At 34.5% G+C, this 16322-nt stretch overlaps 4 protein-coding genes across 5 annotated transcripts; 2 read left to right on the top strand and 2 right to left on the bottom strand.

The window, feature by feature from the left end:
- The first annotated feature begins 203 nt into the window (after positions 1–203).
- LOC117780211 lies at positions 204–1166 on the top strand. Its single transcript, XM_034616649.1, has 4 exons — positions 204–345; positions 407–753; positions 810–859; positions 913–1166. Exons 1-4 carry the CDS (start codon positions 268–270, stop codon positions 954–956), a joined length of 519 nt encoding a protein of 172 aa, XP_034472540.1. The 5' UTR covers positions 204–267; the 3' UTR covers positions 957–1166.
- Positions 1167–1660: 494 nt separating this feature from the next.
- LOC117780590 lies at positions 1661–2348 on the bottom strand. The gene is made up of 3 exons (XM_034617176.1): positions 2016–2348; positions 1895–1956; positions 1661–1838 (listed from the first exon to the last, which is right to left on the bottom strand). Exons 1-3 carry the CDS (start codon positions 2261–2263, stop codon positions 1768–1770), a joined length of 381 nt encoding a protein of 126 aa, XP_034473067.1. The 5' UTR covers positions 2264–2348; the 3' UTR covers positions 1661–1767.
- A 1707-nt stretch (positions 2349–4055) lies between these two features.
- LOC117780926 (phospholipase A1 2) lies at positions 4056–11743 on the bottom strand. Of its 2 annotated transcripts, none has more exons than XM_034617621.1 (2): positions 11651–11743; positions 4056–5274 (listed from the first exon to the last, which is right to left on the bottom strand). In XM_034617621.1, the coding sequence occupies exons 1-2, from the start codon at positions 11697–11699 to the stop codon at positions 4160–4162; spliced, it is 1164 nt and encodes a 387-aa protein (XP_034473512.1). In that variant the 5' UTR covers positions 11700–11743; the 3' UTR covers positions 4056–4159. The 2 variants fall into 2 exon arrangements, with proteins under 2 accessions (XP_034473512.1, XP_034473511.1); XM_034617620.1 differs by lacking the exon at positions 4056–5274 and adding an exon at positions 7217–8592.
- A 1882-nt stretch (positions 11744–13625) lies between these two features.
- LOC117780656 (lysophospholipid acyltransferase 7) lies at positions 13626–16311 on the top strand. Its single transcript, XM_034617281.1, has 6 exons — positions 13626–13906; positions 13966–14092; positions 14151–14343; positions 14919–15070; positions 15132–15508; positions 15704–16311. The coding sequence occupies exons 1-6, from the start codon at positions 13695–13697 to the stop codon at positions 16092–16094; spliced, it is 1452 nt and encodes a 483-aa protein (XP_034473172.1). The 5' UTR covers positions 13626–13694; the 3' UTR covers positions 16095–16311.
- Positions 16312–16322: the final 11 nt, after the last annotated feature.

The raw sequence follows: 16322 nt of genomic DNA on the forward strand, positions 1-16322 counted from the left end.
CTGTTAGATGCCTAGTACTACTAAAACAATTATTGATTTTTGTAGACTTCTAACTTAATTTTGAATTAAAAATATATGATACATTATGTTTAACTCAGTTGCCTTTTCGACTTGACTTTCAATTTTATTCCGATTTTCAAGCTAAACTCTTAGTATTAAATCAGAAGTTGTAGTTCAGAGATCCTCTAACTATTTTTATTTTTTTTTCTTTTGGCTAAAATTTTATATTTTTTTTAAAGTGCTTCGGCTAAAAAATTTATATTAACTATGGATTATATAAACAACTATGCGCAAATCGGAGGATATGGAATGTCCATGCCCCCACCCCAGCTGTATTATCCCGAGGTATGTGAAGTGTTGATATTGGCAGTGTCTAGATAAAATATTGTCTCCATTGATATAATAGATGAACGGCAGCAAGGGATATGAACAGGGATCCGCAATGGATACAATGAGTCCACGATACGATAGCTATTATAAGGAGAATTATAATCGGAATGAGGAGCGTGTTCGAAATGTTCATAGCAATTATTATGATGGAGGAGATTATAAACACGGCCAAAAGAATGAAGCCATTGATCTTAATCATTTCTATGACGGAGGAGATTTCAAGCATCCCCGGGAGAATTTGCGGAATAACCACAGCGTGGACTACGGTTCCCAGCATTACGTAACGAACAGCGCTTCCGGATATCGTAGCTTTGCCCGACAAAATCGTCGCGACAGGGAGATGCAGGCTCGTAACGGTTTATAGTAAGTCTCTAACGATTTTTAATAATAAAGGATCAAAATATTTCACACTTTTACAGCTTTCCAAGGGATAGCTGTAGTAGACAAAATGAGTATCCCTCATATAATGGTATGGAATAAAATTATATCAATTTTTTACTTTTAATTATTTTATTATTTTAGATGATATTGGGCATTCAAGTAGCAGAAACTCGTATTGGCAGTGATCAAGTTAATTCATATAATAATAATTGAATACACGTATATACATATTTAAAATGAAGTCATACTCGTTGTACTTGGTCCTTTTGGGTTATGTGAATGTGCGCAAATAATTGACCAACCGAATATCGTCTAAATAGATTCTCCTATGTGATTTTTATCGTTGTTAGATGATATTAAAGTACACAATATGCATTGCATTTTCTTAGATAAAAGCGGGTCTATTCATTTCTGTACAAAATTGTATTAAGCCCGGTATGGAGTAGACTAGAAATTTCCGCCGGTTGAAAGTTCCTATGGAATAGTTCTTAAATTCTTCTCTTTACGGCACCTTTTTTTTTAAACAATGTTTTCTGGTCTACTCGATACGGGCCTTAGCTCTAAACAATATACTTCAAGGAACAGTGCATTATTATATGCCGCATTAAAATGAAAAAAAAAAAAAGTGAGTACTGCTGTCGAGCATACTCGACACGAGCATAGCCCACGCACTTGAATGACATATTTTAAAGCCGTTCGGCTCGCCAAGGATTTGATGTCCTTGTAAAATAACTTACTATATTTATCAGCTGTCCTTACTTTACCGATTGAAACCAATATCATAATAATATCATAATATTTTTTAAAATTCCGTCAGATTGTGATATATGGATATAAATTAATTAGATTTAAGCATTCTACATTCTAAGCAATTCAATTCCATTAAATATATTTTTTTTTAAATAATTTATTGAGAATTTACATTAATTAGTAAATAGGAACAAAGATCCAATTGTAAAATCACTATTTTAAGCCAAGGAATACAGGGATGCACGTCTAATAATATGAATTGCCGGGATTACCAGAGTTACGAGACTGATACATTTGGCCCTCGTATCCTCCGAGACCTGAAATAAGACCGATGTTACAAAGATGTCTCATAGAATTAAATTTAAGCTTATACCGGGCAACGAGTTGTAGAAATCGCCATTACCTCTGCCTGGTCCTTGGCGATCCATTGGCGAGCTATAAGAAAAATTATAATTAAGTATAGATATATTTATCTATCTATATCTCATACTTACTATAGACCGTTGCGAGAGTTCATCTCCCGCATGACTTTATTGTAACGCAGTGGGCTGCGATAGCCAGGACCCCCAAAGGATGCGGAACCACTTTGATAGTTCCTGGAGTCATCATAGGACTGCGATCCATTGCCATAGCAACGGGACTGATCGTAATCTTGACCTATCTCTGGGCACTGTCCGTCAGGAGCGGACATACCATAACCCTCCATAGATTGATACTGACCGTTTCCGTTACCGTATTCCATGACTGAAAAATACTATTACCACACGAAAGAAAAAACCTTTACAAAATTTTGAAAAAATGTTAATGTAATTTTATATAATTTTTTTGTGTTTTTTTTAGATCTTTTCTGACCGAAATGTGTACTAGAAGTGAGGATAAATGCTTTCAACCGAGGCATGTTAAGTTTAAATCGATTTCAATGCTAACTTGATGTAGGAAAAAATTTTAAATTAATTATAATTAGTTAAATATGTCGCTATTAAAGTAAGTAGAATTATTTCTGTTGAAAGGGTAGTAAAGAATAATTTTATCTATTTAAGATTCTAATGCAATTAAAATAAATTGTTGCATAGTTATAGACAAATATGTAAGTATGCTAAGGATCTCAGTTTTATCTCTTCAGCTGCGATTATAGTACTTTACGAAAAAAATTTAAAAAAAATGTGGAAAAAAAGTAAGAGTTGTAATTCAAGAAAATATACAGCTTTATGTATATGTTTTATGTATACATACATAAATTCAATTCTTTTAAAATATGTTTGCAGCTCTGAAATTGGTTAATATAGTCTCCACTGCTGAAATAGATAGCGATAGAGTCAAGGAAATTTTCTTCTATTATCATGCTGGAAATATTTTTTAAGCATTTTGGATTTATGAGTGCATCTTCTTCGCTGAAGCCGAAGTAGCTTAGCGATTTCTTAACCCATTCGGACAGCTTATCGCAGCGTCCACATTGCAAACAAAGTTTTTCCGCCAAAAAATATAGAAAAAACTGCTAGTAAAATGGCCATAATGGAAATCAAAACGTTGCTCGGAGCCAATGAATATGCAGAAAACGTTGGCGTGGGGCAGAGGCATCGCCGAATAATTAAAATCGGGAAGGAGCTTTCCTTGGTGCAGGATTACGAGTACGGCGACGCTTCAAAGATACGGGCCACACTTTACGGTCGACAATTAAGTGCGACCCGTAATCTGTCTGTCGTAATTATGGCTCTGCGGCGTATTTATCTGCTGCAATTAGCGCCCTGCACGAGTCGCATATTTTACAGATCCAAAGATTGAATTGCCCAGACAACATTTGCATGCGCTTAGAATCTCAGTCTTAGTCCTTGGTCCTTACTCCTTTGCATAGGACACTTTCGTGCAGTTGCGAAAATCTCAAGTTTATGTCTTTAATTAAAATTCACATTTCTACGCTAAGAAAACAAATATTATCTAAGTTGAATTGGCAAAAAAAAACAATTACATGCAAATTGCACTTTATTGATCATGGAAAATATTCAGTTTCTCGGACTCGATGATATAGTATTCAAGATAGTTACTATGATTCTCATTTTCTGATGGTTTGAAAATTGAATTTTATAGAAACTTCTGCATAAATTGTAAATAATTAACAGAACCGGATTACAAAATTTATAAATTATTTGTAATTCCAACTTATGTCATTACAAATTATTTATAATTTTGTCTGAAGCAGAAACAGGAAATGAATTAGAGCAATATGTCATCTGCTTCCAAATTTTTTATTTTATTATTATTAACCAACCATCAACCATAATTATTATTAAGATAGTGTAAATAATGTATTGACGTTATAACTAATTCTTAAGTTCTGACAATTTAGATTAGATATTCTTTTAATAATACTTATCACAGTGTTAAGAAAGCTTTAAGTTTCAAACTAAACGAATGCTTAAAGCTCAGTGAAATATACAAGACTTAAATGAGTTTCAAACTCTGAAATTCTTGCAAAACTAATCATAAGTTTAATAACATAAAACAATAAATATAATATTTAAATAAAAATACTTATGATATATAGGATAATTCTGAGAGTGAATTAAACATCATGTTTAAATAACATAAGAACTATAGAGTATTTCAGTATTTCATAATGAGACCCCATTCAAGGGGATCTCTAACGTCTGCCCAGAGCGAAAGGTTCACCAGACGAGGTCTTCACATAGTAAATACCCTTCTTCTCGATGGAGGGCTCACCGCCCATTTGATATGCTTGTCGCTGAGTCTGGTCACACTGCCACTTGCCACTGTCTCGAGTGCAGGGAGTACCCCAAAATCCTTCCGGCGAATTGATAGACTCGGCAAACATCTGATAGGCTCGAATGTGGGAGCAGCCCAGGTAGAAACAGTTGCGCTGATAGAGACCATAGTTGGGATAGAAGGTGGCGCTACCTGTGGGCCTCAGGAAGCCAAAGTTACCGCTGGTGTGCATGGACTCCACATACTTGGCATCACTGGGATCAATGCGAAACTCGGGGCTGCGATGACGAAACTTTGGTCCCGCCGGATCCAAGGCAAAGATGGTATTATATTGCTCCGGTTTAATTCGCTTGCCGGCAGATCCGGCAATCTGAGCTCCCAACGAATGTCCAATCAGATACATATCATCAAAGCTGGCTCCAAATCGACGGTTCAGTTGCCGGGTGAACTGAGCGAGCTGGGCACCAAACTCCTCGATTGTTTTGACCACCGAGAAGTAATTGATGTTCGCAGAAGTAGAGCTCCAGTCGACAACGATGACATTGTAATCTCCACGCTTCAAATACGCATTCTTCACATCCCGATTGAAGGAACCCCTTGACTGACTCATCCAACCGTGTATGATGATCCTTGTGGGCAGAGAACTGTTAAATCCAGCGTGTTGCCATTTTCTCTTATTATTGAAATCCAACTGTCTGCCACATTCGGGCGATTCGCGTCGAAATAAGTAGAAGAGCATGCGATGATTGGCATTGGCGAAGGGATTCAGATTGTGGGCAATCTTCTTCAAAAATGGCAGATCTAGAAATCTTCCAATTCCGCTTGGTTCACTCAGATCATTGTCACATTTATTCCATTCACAGTGCTCGGCGTCCTTGTGCTCATCAGCCTCTAGAGTCGCCAATAGATCATCGGGTTCCTCCTCAAAGGCGCTGCGGAAACCAACATCTATTGGTCCATCGGGATCTGGCACCATGTCCATAAACTCGTTCATCTCCAAGTCATAATACCCGTCGACATTATTACTTTGAGCTGGGGAAAAAAAAAAATTGGAATAAAAATTAATTTGCGGATTTTTATTTAATTTAAATAAAAGCTTTTTAAGTCTTTGTCTGAATAATGCTATCATTAAATAATTACTATTTCCAATTTTGATTTACAAATCCAAATAAGTCTTTTATAGTTTATGTTTCAAATAAAATAAAAATTAAGTACGGAATGTAAATATCATAAAATTGAAAAACAAACATAAACCTATTGTATATATTTAACTTTTTAATATTAAAATAATTTTTTATTTGTAATAAAAGTTAAAAAATTTTATAAAATCTTTTTCTTTTAAGAATATTAGAATCAAGTTTTATTTCGAAAATCAATTTTATTCGGTTTCAGGATACCTCATTCGAAAAGAATATGTCTGAAATTTTCCTAGATTCTCCATGTCTGATTTTCATAAGCTTATACTTCTTTTTTGTAATCCTTGGTTTGTAATTCGTCAAAACTTACCTTGAGTTGTACTTATTAGGAGCACCACTGCAAGTAAATCGTACCACATTTTGAATTTGAGGTGATCAGCTTTAATAGTTCCCAGTTCTAGACTACTGAAACGTCTATTAGACTCTGTTGGGCTAATTGAAGTTCGCACGCTTTTTATATCTAAGATCAATCGGCAATACTTATGCTACATTAAATCGTTGAGTAGTACTTTTTCCCGTTATTACCTGTTCATTTAGTAACACTGTTAATAGACATTATCCACTAGAGGGGCTAATGGCACGCGTTTTCCAAGTGCATTCGAATTTAATTAGCAAACCCGTTTCCATAGTAAACTGATGACGTAGCGACTGAAACAGTGCGGGAATTACATAGCTTAAATGGCATAATTATCATTTGATTTTTTACGTTAAATATATAATATATAAAGATTTATCATCGTCTTCCCAACTCTACTTCTCAGATGCCTGTAAGAACTTGAAATGCGCTTTCAATCGCAAAATCCCAAACCAATTAAAGTCATTCTTTAGCTGGCAAATGGATTTGGGTTAAGAAGGAAAATGTTGACCAAATTAATATTTCCATTATTAAAAATTAACATTAGGTGAGTCTTCTACTGTATAGTTTTTAATGATAAAATAAAATATGTAATAGCGGCAAAAGAGAACATGAGCTTTAAAGTATAATGTATAGAGTATAAGTTAATGAATGTTACTCAATATTACTGGAAAAAAGTCAGTAAGTGCACTTTACTAAATATATTGATGTAAATAACGCGTGACGTTGTGGTTAATTGTTTTATTTAATTGTTTTAATTTGATGAAACAAAAAAGTTAGTCATAAGTTAAGTATGTAGAATATATGACGTCGCAACTTAAATGTAAAGGTGCAATTTTAAGCTAATATCTTAACAAAAATGTAACTACGCAAAAAAAAAATAGAAATTTTAAACACAGTAAAGTAACGTTCTTTACATTAAATGAATTGCAAATATTTTCAAAGGCAAAAAGATAACGTCTTCCCTTGAGCATGCTGTAGCAAACAGCTTTATAATGATAGAAGGAAGGTCTTACGTTGTGACGAAAATTAAGTTTATGCTTGAATTTGTCACAGATTACAAAATTTAGAGTTTTATATGACAATAAATAACAATTAAACCCTCTTAAATTTTATTGTGTTATTTATTTTAGAACTATAAATTTGCTAGCCACAGAAAAATAGGTTTTTCCGTTGAGCGTGTTGTAGCTAACAGTTTCTACGCGTTAGCAAAGTTAAAGTTGGCAGTGCGACAACAATTGAAAGCATCTTTTTCTTTTAAGAATACATTTTTTTTTTATACCTCATTGGAAAATAATATGGCTTATACTTTTTTTTTAATCCTTGGTTTGTAATTCTTCAAAACTTACCTTGAGTTGTGCTTATAAGGAGCACCCCTGCAAGAAAATCGTTATAACTAATTCTTAAGTTCTGACAATTTAGATTAGATAATCTTTTAAAAATACTTATCACAGTGTTAAGAAAGCTTTAAGTTTCATATAAAACGAAAGCTTTAAGCTCAGTGAAATATACAGGACTTATATGAGTTTCAAACTCTGAAATTCTTGCAAAATGAATCATAAGTTATAAAATCATAAAAATACTTATGATATATAGGATAATTCTGAGAGTGAATTAAACATCATGCTTAAATAACATAAGAACTATAGAGTATTTCAGAATTAGACCCTATTCTAGGGGATCCCTAACGTCTGCCCAGAGCGAAAGGTTCACCAGACGAGGTCTTCACATAGTAAATACCCTTCTTCTCGATGGAGGGCTCACCGCCCATTTGATATGCTTGTCGATGAGTCTGGTCACACTGCCACTTGCCACTGTCTCGAGTGCAGGGAGTACCCCAAAATCCTTCCGGCGAATTGATAGACTCGGCAAACATCTGATAGGCTCGAATGTGGGAGCAGCCCAGGTAGAAACAGTTGCGCTGATAGAGACCATAGTTGGGATAGAAGGTGGCGCTACCTGTGGGCCCTAGGAAGCCAAAGTTACCGCTGGTGTGCATGGACTCCACATACTTGGCATCACTGGGATCAATGCGAAACTCGGGGCTGCGATGACGAAACTTTGGTCCCGCCGGATCCAAGGCAAAGATGGTATTATATTGCTCCGGTTTAATTCGCTTGCCGGCAGATCCGGCAATCTGAGCTCCCAACGAATGTCCAATCAGATACATATCATCAAAGCTGGCTCCAAATCGACGGTTCAGTTGCCGGGTGAACTGAGCGAGCTGGGCACCAAACTCCTCGATTGTTTTGACCACCGAGAAGTAATTGATGTTCGCAGAAGTAGAGCTCCAGTCGACAACGATGACATTGTAATCTCCACGCTTCAAATATTCGTTCTTCACATCCCGATTAAAGGAACCCCTTGACTGACTCATCCAACCGTGTATGATGATCCTTGTGGGCAGAGAACTGTTAAATCCAGCGTGTTGCCATTTTCTCTTATTATTGAAATCCAACTGTCTACCACATTCGGGGGACTCGCGTCGAAATAGGTAGAAGAACATGCGATGATTGGCATTAGCGAAGGGATTCAGATTGTGGAAAATCTTCTTCAAAAATGCCAGATCTAGAAATCTTCCAATTCCGCTTGGTTTACTCAGATCATTGTCACATTTATTCCATTCACAGTGCTCGGCGTCCTTGTACTCATCAGCCTCTAGAGTCGCCAATAGATCATCGGGTTCCTCCTGAAAGGAGCTGCGCAAAATAAAATCTATTGGTCCATCGGGATCTGGCACCATGTCCATAAACTCGATCATCTCCAAGTCATAATTCCCTTCGACATTACTACTTTGAGCTGAGGAAAAGTAAAAAATTTAATTAAAAAGAATTTGCGGATTTTTATCCAATTTAAATAAAAGCTTTTCAAGTCTTTGCTAAATAATGATATCATTAAATAATAACTATTTTAAATTTTTATTTACAAATCCAAATAAGTCTTCTATAGTTTATGGTACAAATAAAAAAAAATTATGTACGGAATGTAAAAAAAAAAATTTCAAAACAAACATAAACTTATTGTATATATTAAACTTTTTAATAGTTTTAAATAATATTCATATTAATTTTTATTTGTAATAAAAGTTAAGCAATTTGATAAAATCTTTTTCTTTGAGGAATACATTTTTTACTATATAAATTTAAAATCAAAATATTTATGTTAAATTTAAAAAGTAAGAATCAAGTTTTATTTTAAAAATCAATTTTATTCTGTTTCAGGATACCTCATTCGAAAAGAATAAGTCTTATACTTCTTTTTTGTAATCCTTGAAGCTCGCACGCCTTTTATATCTAAGATCAATCGGTAATACTTATGCCACATTAAATCGGTGAGTAGAACTTTTTCCAGTTAATACCTGTTCCTTTAGTAACACTATTATTTAGTAACACATTATCCACTAGAGGGGCTAATGGCACACGTTTTTCAAGTGCATTCGAATTTAATTAGCAAACCCGTTTCCATAGTAAACTGATGACGTAGCGACTGAAACAGTGCGGGAATTACATAGCTTAAATTGACATAATTATCATTTAATTTTTTACGTTAAATATATTATATATAAAGATTTATCATCGTCTTCCCAACTCTACTTCTCAGATGCCTGTAAGAACTCGAAATGCGCTTTCAATCGCAAAATCCCAAACCAATTAAAGTCATTCTTTAGCTGGCAAATGGATTTGGGTTAAGAAGGAAAATGTTGACCAAATTAATATTTCCATTATTAAAAATTAACATTAGGTGAGTCTTGTACTGTATAGTTTTTAATGATAAAATAAAATATGTAATAACGGCAAAAGAGAGCATGAGCTTTAACGTAGAATATATAGAGTATAAGCTAAAGAATGTTACTCAATATTACTGGAAAAATATCAGTAAGTGATCTTAACTGAATATATTGACGTAAATATCGCGTGGCGTTGTGGAATATTGTTTTACTTAATTATTTTAATTTAATGAAAACAAATATAATAGTCATATGCTAAGTATGTAGAATATATGACGTCGCAACTTAAAGCTTATATTATAACAAAAATGTAACTACGCAAGAAATAAACAAGTGGGAAAGGTTATGGTCGAGATTCCGACCCGTCACTTAATTTAAATATATATAAAAGTATTGTAAACAAATTTTTTTTAAGAAAGAATGTTTTTTGAGAATTAACTATTATGATTAAAAATTATTATTATTTGCCCTGAATCCCCTATTGGGCCATGGCTTGTTGCTCAATTTGCCTCCTCCTCCTAAGAATTTGAAAATTAGCAGCTTGTTCAGGTTAAAAACTGATTTTGGTTATCAACTGCTTCATGTTCACAATTGTTTCAACATCCTCAGGTTATCAGCTGCTTTATATTAGCAACTGCTTCAAGTTTAATTCAAGTAACAACTGCTTAGTTTGAAATCAATTCAAACTTTTATGGCTTACAAAATATTGTATGAGATAAATTAGGAACTAGTTGATAGTTCTAAGGCGCAAGATTGATAAATAGGTTTGAATGCCATATTGTGTTGCTGTTGTGACTTGGTTGAAACTTAATACATAAGATATTAGGCCAACTCTTTGAGTTGACTCGATTGGCGATTCAAGCCGAATGTTATATTTGCGTCCTCAGAACCAGATGAGAATTGTTTGATGCATTTTTGTTGAGTCTAATAATATTAAAACTATTGCATACTCTAAGGAGCTTATTTTGCTTCAAGAACTTTGGCACGTTAATACTGCGGCTCTACTTGTCCGATCTTGCTGCGTAGGCTTAGGGGGGCGGGGCTTCAATTTTAAAAAACTTGATCTGCGTGGGGTATACAAAAATCTGTGTGCCAAATTTGGTTGCTCTATCTATTATAGTCTCTGAGATGCTTTTGTTCATACGGACGGGCAGACGGACAGAAACACATGGCTACATCGCCTCGGCTGTTGATGCTGATCAAGAATATATATACTTTATAGAGTCGGAGATGCCTCCTTCTGCTTGTTACATACATTTCAACGAACATTATATACCCATTTACTTATTTTTTAAGAAACGGGTATAATAAGAAACTTAAAACACAGTAACATAACGTTCTTTTCTTTAATGAATTGCAAATATTTTCAAAGGCAGAAAGATAACGTATTTCCTTGAGCATGCTGTAGCAAACAGCTTTGAAATGATAGAAAGTCTTTTAAATTTTTTTGTTACAAGTAACTAAACAAGTAAATAAACATTGAATTATAAAACTGTTCACCACAGAAAAATAAGTATTTCCGTTGAACGTGTTGTAGCTAACAGCTTCTACGCGTTAGCAAACTTAAAGTTGGCAATGCGACAACAATTGAAAGCATCTTTTTCTTTTAAGAATACATTTTTTACTATATACATTTAAAATCAAAATAAACATTGAATTATAAAACTGTTAACCACAGAAAAATAAGTATTTCCGTTGAGCGTGTTGTAGCTAACAGCTTCTACGCGTTAGCAAAGTTAAAGTTGGCAATGCGACAACAATTGAAAGCATCTTTTTCTTTTAAGAATACATTTTTACTATATACATTTAAAATCAAAATAAACATTGAATTATAAAACTGTTAACCACAGAAAAATAAGTATTTCCGTTGAGCGTGTTGTAGCTAACAGCTTCTACGCGTTAGCAAAGTTAAAGTTGGCAATGCGACAACAATTGAAAGCATCTTTTTCTTTTAAGAATACATTTTTACTATATAAATTTAATATCAAAATATTTATGATAAATTTAAAAAATAAGAATCAAGTTTTATTTTAAATATCAATTTTATTCTGTTTCAGGATACCTCATTGGAAAATAATATGGCTTATACTTTTTTTTTTAATCCTTGGTTTGTAATTCTTCAAAACTTACCTTGAGTTGTACTTATTAGGAGCACCACTGAAAGTAAATCGTACCACATTTTAAAGTTGGAGTTGATCAGCTGTAATAGTTCCCAGTTCTAGACGACTGAATCGTCTATTGGACTCTGTTGGGCTGATTGAAATTCGCACGCTTTTTATATCTAAGGTCAATCGGCAATACTTATCCTACATTAAATCGGTGATTAGAACTTTTCCAGTTAATACCTGTTCCTTTAGTAACACTATTAATAGACATTATCAACTAGAGGGGCTTATGGCACACGTTTTTCAAAAACATTCGAGTTTAATTAGCAAACCCGTTACCATAGTAAGCTGATGACGTAGCGACTAAAACAGTGCGGGAATCATATACCTTAAATTGACTTAATTATCATTTGATTTTTTACGTTAAATATATAATATATAAAGATTTATCATCGTCCTCCCAACTCTACTTCTCAGTTGCCTGTAAGAACTCGAAATGCGCTTTCAATCGCAAAATCCCCAAGACAATTAAAGTCGTTCTTTAGCTAGCAAATGGATTTGGGTTAAGAGGGAAAAACTAGACCATATTAATATTTGCATTATTAAAAATTAACATTAGGTGAGTCTTGTGCTGTATAGTTTTTACTGATAAAATAAATTATGTAATAACGGGAAAGGAGAAAATGAGCTTTAACGTATAATATGTTATATTGAGTATAAGCTAAAGAATGTTACTCAATATTACTGGAAAAATATCAATAAGTGATCTTAACTGAATATATTGACGTAAATATCGCGTGGCGTTGTGGTTTATTGTATTACTTAATTATTTTAATTTAATGAAAACAAATAAGTTAGTCATATGTTAAGTATGTAGAGCTTATATCTTAACAAAAATGTAACTACGCAAGAAATAAATAAGAAATTTAAAACAAATTAAAATAACGTTCTTTACTTTAATGAATTGCAAATATTTTCAAAGGCAGAAAGATAACGTCTTCCCTTGAGCATGATGTAGCAAACAGCTTTGAAATGATAGAAAGTCTTTTAAATTTTTTTGTTACAAGTAACTAAACAAATAAATAAACATATAATTATAAAACTGTTAACCACAGAAAAATAAGTATTTCTGTTGAGCGTGTTGTAGCTAACAGTTTCTACGCGTTAGCATAGTTTAAGTTGGCAGCACGACAATAATTAAAAGCATACTTCCCCTCATTTGCCGATAACATTTATTACTGTTTCGCCACCTTTTGTTTGTTTTTCGAAGCCCAGATGAACTACAATCAAAACTTAGTACGTTCATTCAGTTTAGTGAATAGTTCAATGGAACTTATTCTACACTGGAAAATTTAAATTTAGTTAAATGCAAATTTTAAAATGCAATAACTTTTATATGTATATTAATAGTTTGATTAAAATTCGAAAATAGATCAAATTATGGAGAACATTTTTATGAAGGTTTAAAGTTCGTCACCCACATCGGAAAGAAGCTTAAAATTTAATTTAAAAAAAATATCAACAAATTTAAAAAATTCTAACACAAATCCTGCAAAAATTTAAAAAATTCCAGCTTCAAAACTAAAAAAAAATCCAATTTAGGTGAATTTTTTTGGTCTGCCCAAATTTTTATTTTGATTAAATTAGAACAAGTTGCCAGATTGGTAAATTCTGCAGGGTGGCAGCCTTTGGACCGGATGGCAGTCTTTCTCACCAGTGCTGCTAAGTTTTGGGGCTGAGCAATAGCTGTTTTTGCTTAAATCTGTGAAATTCGTTATTGTAGACACTTTTACACAGTTTCACCAAAAATATGAAAAGCGACATTAGCTGCATATGTATTGAAAATAGCCAGATTTCCAGCTAATAGCAATTTTGAAATATATTTAGCAAACTAATTCTGAAAATTGCCAGATCTAGCTAGCTAGATAAAATAGCTAAGCTGGCAACAGTGGCCCCAATTGGCAACAGTGCTGAGAAGTTGCTTAAGAAGAAGATTAAATAGTAAATATCAACAGAATTCCGTAAAGAAAGAAAGCCGCGCGTCGCGGCTATAGCTAAAAATCAATAAAATGAGCCTCGACGACGTCATATATGTTATCTGCCTGTTGGCCTGCATTGGCGCCGGAAGCTACGTAAAGAAAATTCGCGATGAGACGCAGCGAAAAACTATTTGCACCGGACTTGGAGTTCTTGTTGTTGTTATCGTCTCGGGCTTCCATAGTCTGCACTGTATCATATCGGTAGCATTGGGAACGACCTGTGTGCTCCTGGTGCATCCCAGGTAAGATAATTAACCACATTAATTGTTCAATGCATTTTAAATATTTATTAAAATTACAGCAAATGCCATTTAATTACATTTGGTGTTATGTTTGGCTATCTCGTCTTCTTCCGTCTGGTTTATATTTTTGGCCTTCCCGCCGTGCCCGGCCACACGAATATGATACAGATGTTGCTTACACTTAAGGTTAGTTACATAACACTTGTAAGATTTAGTATTTATTAACTATGCAACATTCAATTAGGTCTCTGGCATTGCATTTGAGAAAAACGCTTCCTGGAAGCGTTTGAGAGCACGCGATGAGCAGGAGAAGAATACGGAGCGTGATGTCAACAGTGAGCCGAGCATTGAGATTACAGATTACGACGTGGACCTTCAACAACTCACGGCTAATGACATTGTCCTTTATAGCTTAAATTACGTAGGCGTGCTCACAGGTTCGTTTCCTTTCTTCATATTTATCTTTTAGTCTCGAAGCTATCTTGATAAAACTTGGTATAGGACAGTCTTATTACCACAGGCAGTACGTTCACCATTTGTATGAAAAACCTTTTGATTTTTAAGATTTCTCACTCAATCTCACAGATAGTGTATATATAATATTGTCTTATACTTTCCCAAACAAATTTGATTATAATCGGACTGTTATATTAAAAGCTGACAGAGCCATGGTCAAACAAAAATTGAAAACACTACTATGCAAGCATATCAAGTCTTTGGCATGCCAAAAACAATCAATTTACTTAACAATTTTTATACTTATTCGCCTAGTTTACTTGAAAATGTATTTGCATTCAATGTCTGTGCTGTCATTTCATTCGATGCCAAAGTCCAATATGTCGCTTGGCTGCCCTTTAACTGATAAAAATAAAAGCAACAATTTTATGTCAGTCTATCTATAAACTTAAGTAATCGCTGTGCAACAGTAAATAATTCTTATCTGAACTCATGCTATTTATAAATGATTAATTATCAGCTTAAGTTAATTATTCGAATATGTGTTTATCTACAGGTCCATATTATAGATACCGCACTTATCGGGATTACTTTGAGATGCCCTTTAAGGATTATGCTCCCAGCGCTCAAGCAACCATTGAGCAGCTCAAATGGGCCGTCTTCTACTGCAGTCTTTATCTGTTGGCCAACTATCTTTGGCCTTTGGATGTAAGCAGATGTGACTTTAATTTCTGTACACATATTAACTAATTATAAACAAATCTTGCAGTACGCACTCAGCGATGAGTTTTACAACGATCGTTCCGTTTTCTATCGTCTGATGTATGTGTGGCCCACATTCTTTATCTTCCGTGCCCGCATCTACACTGGTCTCACGTTGAGCGAGTGCGTCTGCACAATGGCAGGATTCGGTGCCTATCCAGATGAGTCGGATGCCACCAATGGCGAGGGACCTCGCAAGCGTTATCAGCACCTAAAGCGAGATGCCGACAAGCATTCATACAACTTTACAACCATTGTGAACACACGCGTCGGGGAAGTGGAGCGTTGTTGGACATTCCGTGAGGGCATGAAGCACTGGAATGTATGCGTTCAATACTGGCTGGCTGTCAATGTGTACAAGCTGTTTCCCGTCAAGAAATATAGGTGAGTTTACCTTAGCTTCACTTTAGTAGTTAAATTTTAAGCTAGTTTTAATAAGTACATCACGATTCGACTATGTAGAAATTGTGCTGTAAGTTCTTTCAGTTCTAGGCTTACTTTAATATTATATTTTTCAAAAACTTCTTTCGTCAATATGAATTAAAATGTTCACCAACTAACCTTCATTAAATTTTGCAGAACTCTTGCAACATTTCTGTGCTCAGCCTATTGGCATGGCTTCCGGCCGGGACACTACTTCTGCATTATGGGAGCACCCATCTACGTGCCATTGGAGGACATGTGGCATAAGCTGGTGCGCAAGGATGCAATCGGCATGCAGCGCAATATAATTGATGTCATCTTCTGGATTTGCAAGTGGTTCGCCTTCAGTTACTTGGGTACCGCTTTCCTGCTTTCCTCGTTCGATAACATTTGGCGCTTCTATAGCTCTGTCTATCACATTGGATACATCAGCTGGGCGGTTCTGGTTGCCCTCGGTCTGTATCTGACCAAGTTGAAGAAGGCAGCAGAACGCAGAGAAAAACGAGCCGCAGATTCCGCAGGAGATGCCAAACAAAAGGCTCAATAAGCGAATTTTGTCTATCCAAATAGTTAAATATTGTTGAACTTTCCGGGTTCCGGGATTTATTACTTATGTCTATCAGTCAACTTATTTACTCTGTTGTCAAACATAAGATATTAATCAAATGGTAAACTAGTTAACTTTAATATTAAGCGAAAAAGTTAAAACGTATCATGTCCATGTTTATAATTAAATAAAGTAACTAAAATCTTTATTATACCCTATGTCAATTCA

This window comes from Drosophila innubila, assembly GCF_004354385.1.
Source record: "Drosophila innubila isolate TH190305 chromosome 2L unlocalized genomic scaffold, UK_Dinn_1.0 4_B_2L, whole genome shotgun sequence".
Taxonomy (NCBI): Eukaryota; Metazoa; Arthropoda; class Insecta; order Diptera; family Drosophilidae; genus Drosophila; species Drosophila innubila.

Coding starts and splice junctions, on each gene's coding strand:
- LOC117780926 (XM_034617621.1), bottom strand. CDS start 11,699: ATGTGGTACGATTTACTTTCAGTGGTGCTCCTAATAAGTACAACTCAA. Junction 5,275..11,650: donor CCTAATAAGTACAACTCAAG/GTAAGTTTTGAA, acceptor TTTTTTCCCCAG/CTCAAAGTAATAATGTCGAC.
- LOC117780211 (XM_034616649.1), top strand. CDS start 268: ATGGATTATATAAACAACTATGCGCAAATCGGAGGATATGGAATGTCC. Junction 754..809: donor CAGGCTCGTAACGGTTTATA/GTAAGTCTCTAA, acceptor ACACTTTTACAG/CTTTCCAAGGGATAGCTGTA. Junction 860..912: donor TGAGTATCCCTCATATAATG/GTATGGAATAAA, acceptor TTATTATTTTAG/ATGATATTGGGCATTCAAGT.
- LOC117780590 (XM_034617176.1), bottom strand. CDS start 2,263: ATGGAATACGGTAACGGAAACGGTCAGTATCAATCTATGGAGGGTTAT. Junction 1,957..2,015: donor AACTCTCGCAACGGTCTATA/GTAAGTATGAGA, acceptor TTTTTCTTATAG/CTCGCCAATGGATCGCCAAG. Junction 1,839..1,894: donor TTTCTACAACTCGTTGCCCG/GTATAAGCTTAA, acceptor GTCTTATTTCAG/GTCTCGGAGGATACGAGGGC.
- LOC117780656 (XM_034617281.1), top strand. CDS start 13,695: ATGAGCCTCGACGACGTCATATATGTTATCTGCCTGTTGGCCTGCATT. Junction 14,344..14,918: donor TTACGTAGGCGTGCTCACAG/GTTCGTTTCCTT, acceptor GTTTATCTACAG/GTCCATATTATAGATACCGC. Junction 15,509..15,703: donor TTTCCCGTCAAGAAATATAG/GTGAGTTTACCT, acceptor TAAATTTTGCAG/AACTCTTGCAACATTTCTGT.